Genomic DNA, 13,956 nt, shown 5'->3' with positions numbered 1-13,956 from the left:
TGGGACCTCACTGATACAACACGATGGACGTAGTTTCTGACACACTACACAGTGGTAGGTGGGACCTCACTGATACAACACGGCGGACGTAGTTTCTGACACACTACACAGTGGTAGGTGGGTCCTCACTGATACAACATGGCGGACGTAGTTTCTGACACACTACACGATGGTCGATGGGACTTCACTGATACAACCTGGCGGACGTAGTTTCTGACACACTACACAGTGGTAAGTGGGACCTCACTGATACAACACGGCGGACGTAGTTTCTGGCACACTACACAGTGGTAGGTGGGACCTCACTGATACAACATGGCGGACGTATTTTCTGACACACTACACAGTGGTAGGTGGGACCTCACTGATACAACACGGCGGACGTTGTTTCTGACACACTACACAGTGGACGATGGGACCTCACTGATACAACATGGCGGACGTAGTTTCTGACACACTACACGATGGTCGATGGGACTTCACTGATACAACCTGGCGGACGTAGTTTCTGACACACTACACAGTGGACGATGGGACCTCACTGATACAACATGGCGGAGGTAGTTTCAGACACACTACTCAGTGGTCAATGGGACCTCTCTGATACAACACGGCGGACGTAGTTCCTGACACACTACACAGTGGTTGGTGGGACCTCACTGATACAACACGGCAGACGTAGTTTCTGACACACTACACAGTGGTAGGTGGGACCTCACTGATAGAACACGGCGGAGGTAGTTTCTGACACACTACACAGTGGTCGATGGGACCTCACTGATAGAACACGGCGGAGGTAGTTTCTGACACACTACACAGTGGTAGGTGGGTCCTCACTGATACAACACGGCGGACGTAGTTTCTGACACACTACACAGTGGTCGATGGGACCTCACAGATACAACACGACGGATGTAGTTTCTGACACACTACACAGTGGTAGATGGGACCTCACTGATACAACACGGCGGACGTAGTTTCTGACACACTACACGATGGTCGATGGGACTTCACTGATACAACACGACGGACGTAGTTTCGGACACACTACACAGTGGTAGGTGGGACCTCACTGATACAACACGGCGGACGTAGTTTCTGACACACTACACAGTGGTAGGTGGGACATCACTGATACAACACGGCGGACGTAGTTTCTGACACACTACACAGTGGTCGGTGGGACATCACTGATACAACACGGCGGACGTAGTTTCTGACACACTACACAGTGGTAGGTGGGACCTCAGTGATACAACACGGCGGACCTAGTTTCTGACACACTACACAGTGGTAGGTGGGACCTCACTGATACAACACGACGGACGTAGTTTCTGACACACTACACAGTGGTAGGTGGGACCTCACTGATACAACACGGCGGACGTAGTTTCTGACACACTACACAGTGGTAGGTGGGACCTCACTGATACAACACGGCGGACGTGGTTTCTGACACACTGCACAGTGGTAGGTGGGACCTCACTGATACGACACTGCGGACGTAGTTTCTGACACACTACACAGTGGTAGGTGGGACCTCATTGATACAACACGGCGGACATAGTTTCTGACACACTACACAGTGGTAGGTGGGTCCTCACTGATACAACACGGCGGACGTAGTTTCTGACACACTACACAGTGGTCGATGGGTCCTCACTGATACAACACGGCGGACGTAGTTCCTGACACACTACACAGTGGTAGGTGGGACCTCACTGATACAACACGGCGGACGTAGTTTCTGACACACTACACAGTGGTCGATGGGACCTCACTGATACAACACGGCGGACGTAGTTTCTGACACACTACACAGTGGTAGGTGGGACGTCACTGATACAACACGGCGGACGTAGTTTCTGACACACTACACAGTGGTAGGTGGGACCTCACTGATACAACACGGCGGACGTAGTTTCTGACACACTACACAGTGGTAGGTGGGACCTCACTGATACAACACGGCGGAGGTAGTTTCTGACACACTACACAGTGGTCGATGGGACCTCACTGATACAACACGACGGAGGTAGTTCCTGACACACTACACAGTGGTAGGTGGGACCTCACTGATACAACACGGCGGAGGTAGTTTCTGATACACTACACAGTGGTAGGTGGGACCTCACTGATACAACACGACGGACATAGTTTCTGACACACTACACAGAGGTAGGTGGGACCTCACTGATACAACACGACGGACATAGTTTCTGACACACTACACAGTGGTAGGTGGGACCTCACTGATACAACACGGCGGACATAGTTTCTGACACACTACACAGTGGTCGATGGGACCTCACTGATACAACACGACGGACGTAGTTTCTGACACACTACACAGTGGTAGCTGAGACCTCACTGATACAACACGGCGGACGTAGTTTCTGACACACTACACAGTGGTAGGTGGGACGTCACTGATACAACACGGCGGACGTAGTTTCTGACACACTACACAGTGGTAGGTGGGACCTCACTGATACAACATGGCGGACGTAGTTTCTGACACACTACATGATGGTCGATGGGACTTCACTGATACAACACGGCGGACGTAGTTTCTGACACACTGCACAGTGGTAGGTGGGACCTCACTGATACAACACGGCGGATGTAATTTCTGGCACACTACACGATGGTCGATGGGTCCTCACTGATACAACACGACGGACGTAGTTTCTGACACACTACACAGTGGTAGGTGGGACCTCACTGATACAACACGGCAGACGTATTTTCTGACATACTACACAGTGGTAGGTGGGACCTCACTGATAGAACACGGCGGAGGTAGTTTCTGACACACTACGCAGTGGTAGGTGGGACCTCACTGATAGAACACGGCGGAGGTAGTTTCTGACACACTACACAGTGGTCGATGGGACCTCACTGATACAACACGGCGGACGTAGTTTCAGAAACACTACACAGTGGTAGGTGGGAACTCACTGATACAACACGGCGGACGTAGTTTCTGACACACTACACAGTGGTAGGTGGGACCTCACTGATACAACACGGCGGACGTAGTTTCTGACACACTACACAATGGTCGATGGGACTTCACTGATACAACACGACGGACGTAGTTTCTGACACACTACACAGTGGTAGGTGGGACCTCACTGATACAACACGACGGACGTAGTTCTTGACACACTACACAGTGGTAGGTGGGACCTCACTGATACAACACGGCGGACGTAGTTTCTGACACACTACACAGTGGTAGGTGGGACCTCACTGATACAACACGACGGACGTAGTTTCTGACACACTACACAGTGGTAGGTGGGACCTCACTGATGCAACACGGCGGACGTAGTTTCTGACACACTACACAGTGGTAGGTGGGACCTCACTGATACAACACGTCGGACGTAGTTTCTGACACACTACACAGTGGTCGATGGGACCTCACTGATACAACACGGTGGACGTAGTTTCTGACACACTACACAGTGGTCGGTGGGACCTCACTGATACAACACGGCGGACGTAGTTTCTGACACACTACACAGTGGTAGGTGGGACCTCACTGATACAACACGACGGACGTAGTTCCTGACACACTACACAGTGGTAGGTGGGACCTCACTGATGCAACACGGCGGACGTAGTTTCTGACACACTACACAGTGGTAGGTGGGACCTCACTGATACAACATGGCGGACGTTGTTTCTGACACACTACACAGTGGTAGGTGGGACCTCACTGATACAACACGGCGGACGTAGTTTCTGACACACTACACAGTGGTAGGTGGGACCTCACTGATACAACACGGCGGACGTAGTTTCTGACACACTACACAGTGGTCGATTGGACCTCACTGATACAACACGGCGGACGTAGTTTCTGACACACTACACAGTGGTAGGTGGGACCTCACTGATACAACACGGCGGACATAGTTTCTGACACCCTACACAGTGGTAGGTGGGACCTCACTGATACAACACGGCGGACGTAGTTTCTGACACACTACACAGTGGTCGATGGGACCTCACTGATACAACACGGCGGACGTAGTTTCTGACACACTACACAGTGGTAGGTGAGACCTCACTGATACAACACGGCGGAGGTAGTTTCTGACACACTACACAGTGGTCGATGGGACCTCACTGATACAATACGGAGGACGTAGTTTCTGACACACTACACAGTGGTCGATGGGATCTCACTGATACAACACGACGGACGTAGTTTCTGACACACTACACAGTGGTAGGTGGGACCTCACTGATACAACACGACGGACGTCGTTTCTGACACACTACACAGTGGTAGGTGGGACCTCACTGATAGAACACGGCGGAGGTAGTTTCTGACACACTACACAGTGGTCGATGGGACCTCACTGATACAACACGGCGGACGTAGTTTCTGACACACTACACAGTGGTAGGTGGGACCTCACTGATACAACACGGCGGACGTAGTTTCTGACACACTACACAGTGGTAGGTGGGACCTCACTGATAGAACACGGCGGAGGTAGTTTCTGACACACTACACAGTGGTCGATGGGACCTCACTGATACAACAGGCGGACGTAGTTTCTGACAGACTACACAGTGGTAGGTGGGACCTCACTGATACAACACGGCGGACGTAGTTTCTGACACACTACACAGTGGTAGGTGGGACCTCACTGATACAACACGGCGGACGTAGTTTCTGACACACTACACAGTGGTAGGTGGGACATCACTGATACAACACGGCGGACGTAGTTTCTGACACACTACACAGTGGTCGATGGGACCTCACTGATACAACACAGCGGACGTAGTTTCTGACACACTACACGATGTTCGATGGGATCTCACTGATACAACACGGCGGACGTAGTTTTGGACACACTACACAGTGGTAGGTGGGACCTCACTGATACAACACTGCGGAGGTAGTTTCTGACACACTACACGATGGTCGATGGGATCTCACTGATACAACACGGCGGACGTAGTTTCTGACACACTACACAGTGGTCGATGGGATCTCACTGATACAACACGGCGGACGTAGTTTCGGACACACTACACAGTGGTAGGTGGGACCTCACTGATACAACACGGTGGACGTAGTTTCTGACACACTACACAGTGGTCGATGAGACCTCACTGATACAACACGGCGGACGTAGTTTCTGACACACTACACAGTGGTAGGTGGGACCTCACTGATACAACACGGCGGACATAGTTTCTAATGCCCTGTAGTAATTTTGAGCAAGGTAGCGTGGCCAATAGTGGGTCTGGACTTTTACTGCAAACAGCATATGTGTGAGGGAGAAGTTAAATGTGATTCCTCCATGGTATGTTAAAATAAAATGGAAGTCTGTAGGAAGATGTGCTTGTTAGCTTGGAGAGAAAATGAGGTCATTGCACAGGTACAGGCACCAGTGGTAAGGGTTTGAAGGGTATAAAAGGGGCACCTTTTTTCGTGCAAGAGAAGAGAGTTTTATCCTGGTTGATGAATAGTGCTCAGGTAGGGGACGTTATGTCAGACAGAGGGAGAGGGGAGAGGGTGTATTCCTGATTTGGAGGATGATGAGTATTACTCTGAATTCTGCACTGCTTCTACTTGCTGCTGTAGAAGTTTGTTCTTTTGTTTTGCATTTGTGCTGGTTCTAATAAAGTGTTTTCCTTGGCCTTGAACATGTGTCATCTCCTTTGTTTGAGAGTACATGTGTGAACTGAATCAGGAAAGAACACGTAACGAATTTTAAAGTAATTTTCATTTATAGTGCAGCACTGAAGAAGCTTTATAAGATGAACGATGTCAGCCAGTATACTTGGCCAATGACCAGGAATGTTTTCCACACAGGGCCCCTCTGATCCCTGCTCGGAAACGCAGGCACGAAGAGGACGAGAGACAAACCATTCCCAATGTTTTACAGGGGGAGGTCGCACGGCTAAATCCAAAATTCCTGGTGAATTTGGACCCTTCCCACTGCAGCAACAATGGAACAGTCCACCTGATATGCAAGCTGGGTGAGTAAAGGCGGTTCGGACCAATGTTGAGAGATTCGTGAGTCACCGGTGCATGCTCCTGCGCCGTAACTCCTCCGGATGGCTGGGTGGAGATGCTGATTCCTTGAGGTAATATTGATGTGCTCTCTTTTTAATCAGATGACAAGAGTCTCCCCAGTGTTCCCCCACTACAGCTCAGTGTTCCAGCTGACTACCCGGACCAGAGCCCTCAGTGGACAGATGACTCCCAACAGTATGGTGAGTTCACAAGGGGAGGGTTGCGTGGTTTCTGGATGGACTGCTGGCTCTTGCTGTGTGAGCAGTCCTTTATGCACATGGAGTTGTGAATCCGCTCCTCCATTCATGGCTGATCTGGCCGTGGACCCACCTTAATTCTCCTACTGTGCAAAACCTATCTTAACTATGTCTTAAGTATATTTAATAAAGTAGCCTGAATTAATAATTGCACAAATTCACTACTCTCTGGGTCCTCCTCATCCCCATCCTAAAAATACTTCCCTAAATCTTGGGGCTATGTCCCCTCGTTCTAGTCTCACCTACCAGTGGAAACTAATTTCCTGCATCTATCTTTTCTATCCTTTTCATAATTTTATGTTTCTCCAAGATCCCTTCTGATCCTTTTGAATTCCAATGAGTGTAGTCCCAGGTGACTCAATTTCTCCTCATAGGCTAACCCCCCCCCCCCCCACATCTTCAGGATCAACCTGCTGGCCCCCATCCAAAGCCAACATACCCTTCCTCAAGTATGGAGACCAGAACTGCACGCAGTACTCCAGGTGCGGCCTCACCAGTACCCTGTACCTTTGCATAACCACTCTGCTCTTAAGTACAATCCCTTTAGCAGTGAAGGCCATTGTTCCATTTGCCATCTGCTGCACTGACACTCCCAACCCTGTCTGCACCGTCACCTGCTGCAGACTGTCACTCCCAACCCTGTCTGCACCGTCACCTGCTGCACTGACACTCCCAACCCTGTCTGCACCGTCACCTGCTGCAGACTGTCACTCCCAACCCTGTCTGCACCGTCACCTGCTGCAGACTGACACTCCCAACCCTGTCTGCACCGTCACCTGCTGCAGACTGTCACTCCCAACCCTGTCTGCACCGTCACCTGCTACAGACTGTCACTCCCAACCCTGTCTGCACCGTCACCTGCTGCACTGACACTCCCAACCCTGTCTGCACCGTCACCTGCTGCAGACTGTCACTCCCAACCCTGTCTGCACCGTCACCTGCTGCAGACTGTCACTCCCAAGCCTGTCTGCACCGTCACCTGCTGCAGACTGTCACTCCCAACCCTGTCTGCACCGTCACCTGCTGCAGACTGTCACTCCCAACCCTGTCTGCACCGTCACCTGCTGCAGACTGTCACTCCCAACCCTGTCTGCACCGTCACCTGCTGCAGACTGTCACTCCCAACCCTGTCTGCACCGTCACCTGCTGCACTGACACTCCCAACCCTGTCTGCACCGTCACCTGCTGCAGACTGTCACTCCCAACCCTGTCTGCACCGTCACCTGCTGCAGACTGTCACTCCCAACCCTGTCTGCACCGTCACCTGCTGCAGACTGTCACTCCCAACCCTGTCTGCACTGTCACCTGCTACAGACTGTCACTCCCAACCCTGTCTGCACCGTCACCTGCTGCACTGACACTCCCAACCCTGTCTGCACCGTCACCTGCTGCAGACTGTCACTCCCAACCCTGTCTGCACCGTCACCTGCTGCAGACTGACACTCCCAACCCTGTCTGCACCGTCACCTGCTGCAGACTGACACTCCCAACCCTATCTGCACCGTCACCTGCTGCAGACTGACACTCCCAACCCTGTCTGCACCGTCACCTGCTGCAGACTGTCACTCCCAACCCTGTCTGCACCGTCACCTGCTGCAGACTGTCACTCCCAACCCTGTCTGCACCGTCACCTGCTGCAGACTGTCACTCCCAACCCTGTCTGCACCGTCACCTGCTGCAGACTGTCACTCCCAACCCTGTCTGCACCGTCACCTGCTGCAGACTGTCACTCCCAACCCTGTCTGCACCGTCACCTGCTGCAGACTGCCACCATTACCTTCTGTTTTCCCTTCCCAAGTGGATAACCTTGGTTTTCCCAACGTTGTACTCCATCTGCTGGACTCTTGCACAACTACTTCGCCCATCTATATCTCCACATCCTCTGCATGATTGACTTTTTCACTTGAACCTGCTTTGCCATTCAGAATGCTAATGACTGATCCAGCCTTGGTCCCTTTGCCATTTTCCTGCTCTCTCCCCATGCTCCTAGTATTTAAGACATATGGCAGACTTCTTCTTCACAGAGGTAGAGAACTTCAAAGAGCGAAATTCCTCCAGCTTTATCTTAAAAGGGTAATGCCCTGATTGTGAAACCCTGTTGACTTACCCTGAGATATCCCATCAGGGGAAACATCCTCTCAGCACTCTCCCTATTAATGTCCCTCACAACCATGTGATTTAGTCAGATTATTCCTCATTGTTCAAAACTCTGATGGCTATAGGGAGTTCATTCTGTCTTATGCCACACAGTCGTTAGTAAAAAAAAACTTCCTCCTTTTACCAGTTTATTCAAGCGCATCCAAGGAAGTCGCCTGACATCCAGAGACTTAAATCACACCCATATAGGGATTATCAACATGACGTGTATCATCCCATTAGGGTTACACATTACAGAAAGTAATTTCTGGACAAGTTCACTAACATGGATACTGGGAATAAAGGGGGCTGCCAGTGACTAGTGATGTTCCTCAGGGGTCAGTATTGGCACCGTAACTTTTCACGTTGTTTGTCACTGAATTAAAGGCTTTGTGGCAAAATTTGCAGATGATAGGTTGACAGGTGGAGGGAGGGGTCGGTGGTGCTGAGGAAGCAATGCGATCGCTTTAGGGCTTGGACAAATTGGACGAACAGGCAAAAAAGTGGCAGATGAAATACAGGAAATGAATGATGATGCATTTTGGTAAAAGGAACAATAGTGCGGACTATTATCTAAATGGGGAGAAGATTCAAGCATCAGAGGTGCAGAGGGACTTAGGAGTCCTCGTGCAAAACTCCCAGAAGAAAAAGAATTTCAGGATGTATATTGCATTCATTTCTCTGGCATTAAATGTACCTATTGAAACCTGTTGAAGGTTAATTTACAGTTTGAGTCTGTGCTAAAGAAGGCAAATGCAATATTGGCATTCATTTCAAGGGGAATAGAATATAAAAACCAGGAGATAATGCTGAGCCTTTATAAAACACTAGTCAGGCCGCACGTGAAGTATTGTCGACAGTTTTGGGCCCCATATTTCAGAAGGGATGTGTCCTTACTGGAGAGAGTCCGGAGGAGGTTCACAAGAATGAGTCTGGGAGTGAAGGGGTTAACATATGAGGAGAGTTTGGCAGCTTTGAGCCTGTACTCACTGGAATTTAGAAGAATGGGTGGGGATCTCATTGAAACCTACCGCATGTTGGATGTGGAGAGGATGTTTCCTATGTTGGGGGTATCCGGGACTAGAGGGCACAGCCTCAAAATTGAGGGGTGACCTTTTAGAATGGAGGTAAGAGGATTTTTTTTTAGACAGAGAGTAGTGAATCTGTGGAATGCTCTGCCACAGACTTCAGTGGAGGTCAAGACCGTGGGTATATTTAAGGTGGAAGTTGATAGTTTCCTGATCGGTCAGGACATCAAAGGATATGGTGAGAAGGCAGGTATATGGGGTTGAGTGGGATCCAGGATCAGCCATGATGGGCTGAATGGCCTCATTCTGCTCCTATGCCTTACGGTCTTTTGATATTAGCATTTATCTATCACGACAATGCAAGCTGAGACCCTTATCTTGTTTTAACCATTCAGCTGGGGTTACATCCTTCAAAGATGATTTGTAATCAATAAACTTGTTAATAGTGGTGAAATTCCTCTGCTGACCAGAGCTATCTCCTTCACCCGCAATCCTACACACTTTAGGAACAAATCTCTGGCCCCTGGGGTTAGTGTAATGTTGTAACTGTGACTGCAGTGAGATCAGGGTTCGATTCTCATACTGTCTGTAGGAAGTTTTGTATGGCCTCTCCATGACCGTGTGGGTTTCCCACACTCCAGAGTTGTTTGGTGAGGGTTAGAGAGTAGAGGCTATGCCGTGTCAGTGTGAGAAGTGTGGTGCGCGTGCAGGCTGACCCCGGCATGTTCTTGCTGAATTGATTTGATGCAGACGCTGCGTACTTCAATGTACGGGTGACAAAAAGAGCCGATCTTTAATCTTGGCGGGAGCCTTCTCGTTTGGAAGCAACAGGCACAAAATGCTGGAGGAACTCAGCAGGCCAGGCAGCATTGATGGAAACGAGGACAGTCGACGTTTCAGGCCAAGGCCCTTCGGCAGGACTGCTGAGTTCCTCCAACGTGTTGTGTGTGTTGTGGTTTTTGTGCCTCGCAAATGACCAGGAGACGCAGAAGATTCTTCAAGAAGGGTTAAACTTTAATTTGCAAATCAAAGCTGAGACAGTCATTGAGCTAGTCACTGATTGCCCACCGATCCTCGGACACGGCATTTTTTATAGCAAAATCCTGGTCCAGTTTCACAGGTACGTCCCATTGACTTAATCATGTTCCAATCCACATCTCCCAGCTGTCTCTCACCAACACACCATCTTCTACATTCTTAAGATTTCATTCTCCTACTAAATTGGGTACATGCATAGCAAACAGCAAACTTCAAAGCTGACTACATCTCTTAGCTACCTCTCATTAACATATATTAACACACCATTGTCTTCTATATTCCTAGCATTTCATCTTGGGTACATGCATAGCAGATAACATTTCTTTAGCTACCTCTCATTGACATACTATTGTCTTCTACATTCCTAAGACTTCATTCTACTAAATTGGGTACATGCATAGCAGACTGACTAGTTACACAGCAAACAATACAAGTTTTATACTCCATAATATTTTTATACTCCAATACTCCAATATATCCCCCCTTTGAGACCCAGAGGGACTCACACAGAGAAAGAAGACTAAGAGTCCGCGCACAAAAGCCTCAATAAACTCAAGCATTTATTCCCAAATCTCGGGTTAAACTACAATTTTCTGCGCCAAGACCTCAAAGTATTCTCTCCCTGCTACCCTGGGCCGCTGAGTCAAAAACCTGTCCCTCTGTACCTGAGACAGGGAAAAAGACTCAGAAGCCCTTACAATCTGCTCCCACACTGTCGTTTTGCTCTTGTTCATCCTGCAGGTGTTGTAGGCTGTAACGATACATTTTCGGTGTTTCTTTCTCCACTAAGCTTGCTTCAGTAATTGCCACGAGCATCGGAAATTGTTTGGTTGCAGCACGCACTACAAGAGATTTGAGACAAGGAAGAAAACAGCACAGCACAAACGCACAGCTCAACAATACAATACTGACAGTTATTGCTATTTTAGTCAGCCATGCTCCCCATCCTCCGAGTCTACTTTCTAACCAATCAAAAAACTGATGTTCAAATCCTGCATTCTGTTTGACCTCCGTCCGCAGATTCTTTAATTTATTCATTGCTTTAGTAAATGATCCTTCTGGGCTAGTATTGTTCGGTATGAAAGTGCAGCATTGTTCTCCAAACATTACACACACACACCCTTTTTCTGCCAAAAGCCAATCCAGTACCTGTCTGTTTTGCCACGCCATCCTGCTAGTTGCACCTAGCTGTTGCCCTAAGGCCTCCAGTGCATCATCGGTGTAGTTGATGATTCTCTGTTGATTGTAGTATATATAGTTTATCCATTCAACATTTTTGCTTACCCCTATCACAGGTATGATAGCTTCCCAGCCTGCAACAATCTCATTTCATGCCTTGAATTCGTTAGGTATATCTCTCGGCTGCTGTACTGTCAATCCGGATTGTCGGGTCTGGGTCATATTTTCTCTTCTGCTGTGGCACAGTCCGCTGCTCAGGGAAGTTATCATTGGACTGTACTTCAGGGGACACTATAACTTCCTGAAGCAGCATGACACACATACATGTTCCTTCCCACCTGAGGGGGAGCGTAGATCTCAGACCATCTTCCTGTCCACACAGCCACCAAGTGTCTGCTAATGGGATAGTCTGAGAGTCCATTGCACCCTCAGGAGGAGGGGAACCCGTCAAGTGTCTTTTACCTGGGGTTACATCCCACGTCTGAGTGCAGTTGCCTCGGAAGTGGCCAACCGGGCGAGTGCCCACCCGCATGAAACATTCATAACTCAGATGGTCCTGCATTATAAGCTGTTGCAGTGTAGGTGTCTGGCTTCTTTTATTTATAGCCCATGCTCTGCTGTAATTGCATTCAGAGGCAAGCTTGCTTTGATCAAACTGCGAGGAAGCCTGATATAGCATACACCAATAGGGGCACATTGGTGCATTGTTCATACAGTTTTGTTAGCAGGGATCTGCTTTAACGCAAATCCTCATGAAACAAGCCCTAACCGGACCTGGACACTGTTGTTCGCATTGTTCCCTGTGCTCTCTTCGCCACCGCGTGCAAGTGGAGGAGTTATAAGGCATGGGAACTACATGCTGAGTGGGGCTTTCCCTTGAGCACAGCTAACAATTCTGTCTCTTCATCATTCCTGCCGTGTATGTTGCCCATTGATACCACTGATTAGTCCGTGTCTGTAACCATGGCGAGGAGGTAAGTGTCGTGCTCCTCTTACTTCTTTTCTGCAGGTTATTAGTCCCATTCCATATCTGCCCCACTAATGGTTCCCAAGTCTGCACTGGAGTTTGTGGGTGCTTTGTCCCCAGGGGCACGACTGGTCGTTCCCAGCTCATCCCCATTATCTGAAGAAGCCCTACTATCCACCACCACATCCTGGGGGTCTTCAGGCCCATCCGCAGAATCAAAAATTTCCCTTACTAATCGACCAAACTCCTGCAGTGCAGTGTCAGCTTCTTGTTCCCCCTGTCTGTCTCCCGCTAACTGCTCTTCCGCATCACTTACCTCGGACACTTCACCTGATTGCCCTTGCGGGACTGCCCTCGTGCGATGGTTCAGATGGCACCAGGTGGAGCGTCCTTCTACCTGAACTGCGGTGGGTGATGCCTTGGTCACCGTAAAGGGTCCTTCCCTTCTTGGCTCGTTCCACTTTCTCCGAAAAACTCGCACGTAAACCTGATCTCCTGGTTTGATCGGTCCTTCCCCTTGTATGGTCTCCGGCTCTTTCTGTTTTTCCTGGGCATAAATAGACCTATGTATCAGTTAGCTGCTGCATGTATTGTTTCAATTCTATTTCCAATTGTTCCAAACTAGGTCCCTTATACGGCCCTCTCCACTGGGGCACTGGCATGGGCCTCCCAGTGAGCATCTCATGCCGTGTCAGGCATGTCATTCGATCAGTTTGCATGTGGTAACTCATCAATGCTAACGGTAAAGCATCGACCCAATTAAGTTTAGTGTCTGCACAGATTTTGTTTAGTTTGTTTTTAGGGTTCCATTAATTCTTTCTACCATGCCCTGCGACTGAGGGTGGTATACACATAACAATGTACTTTCCAATGGCATACCCTCTGGGTCTGCCTTCAATATCTGATTAAAAACGTGTGGTGAATGTTTAAATCCTTGCGGCATTCTGGTATAGGTATACTGAGCACCTCTGTAAGTAAATGCAAACAAGTACTGACACTGGTGGGCTAGAGGAATGCTGAAGAAAGCCGAACACAAATCAATCACTGAAAAGTAACTTGCTTCTGGTGGAACATTAGTCAAAAGTGTGTGTGGGTTAGGGACTACCGCTGGCCAGTCCTCCACCACATCATTTACCGCTCGCAAATCATGCACCAATCTCCACTTAGATTTATCTGCTTTTAAAACAGGCAGCAACGGGGTATTGCATGGACTGTTTGTTCTTTTAAGCACTCCTATTTCAAGCAACCCCTGCACTGTCGATGCTATTCCCTCTTCTGCTTCTGGTCTTAAAGGGTACT

The 13,956-nt window shown here is 49.1% G+C and overlaps 1 protein-coding gene and 1 pseudogene across 3 annotated transcripts in view; both read left to right on the top strand.

Moving 5' to 3' along the window:
* The window catches only part of LOC132401275 (mitochondrial import inner membrane translocase subunit TIM14-like), a 499,620-nt pseudogene that overhangs the window by 337,196 nt on the left and 148,468 nt on the right, over positions 1-13,956 (top strand).
* Positions 1-13,956, top strand: part of med15 (mediator complex subunit 15) — a 250,048-nt gene that overhangs the window by 217,673 nt on the left and 18,419 nt on the right. For all 3 annotated transcript variants that reach the window (XM_059983308.1, XM_059983309.1, XM_059983306.1), the window contains 2 exons: positions 5,849-6,015; positions 6,154-6,252. In XM_059983308.1, coding sequence (XP_059839291.1) covers positions 5,849-6,015; positions 6,154-6,252 — 266 coding nt within the window. The remainder of the gene's footprint in view (positions 1-5,848; positions 6,016-6,153; positions 6,253-13,956) is intronic.

The sequence above is a fragment of the Hypanus sabinus genome, chromosome 10 (genome assembly GCF_030144855.1).
Source record: "Hypanus sabinus isolate sHypSab1 chromosome 10, sHypSab1.hap1, whole genome shotgun sequence".
Taxonomy (NCBI): Eukaryota; Metazoa; Chordata; class Chondrichthyes; order Myliobatiformes; family Dasyatidae; genus Hypanus; species Hypanus sabinus.
Note: the sequence above shows the minus strand (reverse complement) of the source record. Positions and strands in the feature narration are given on the sequence as shown.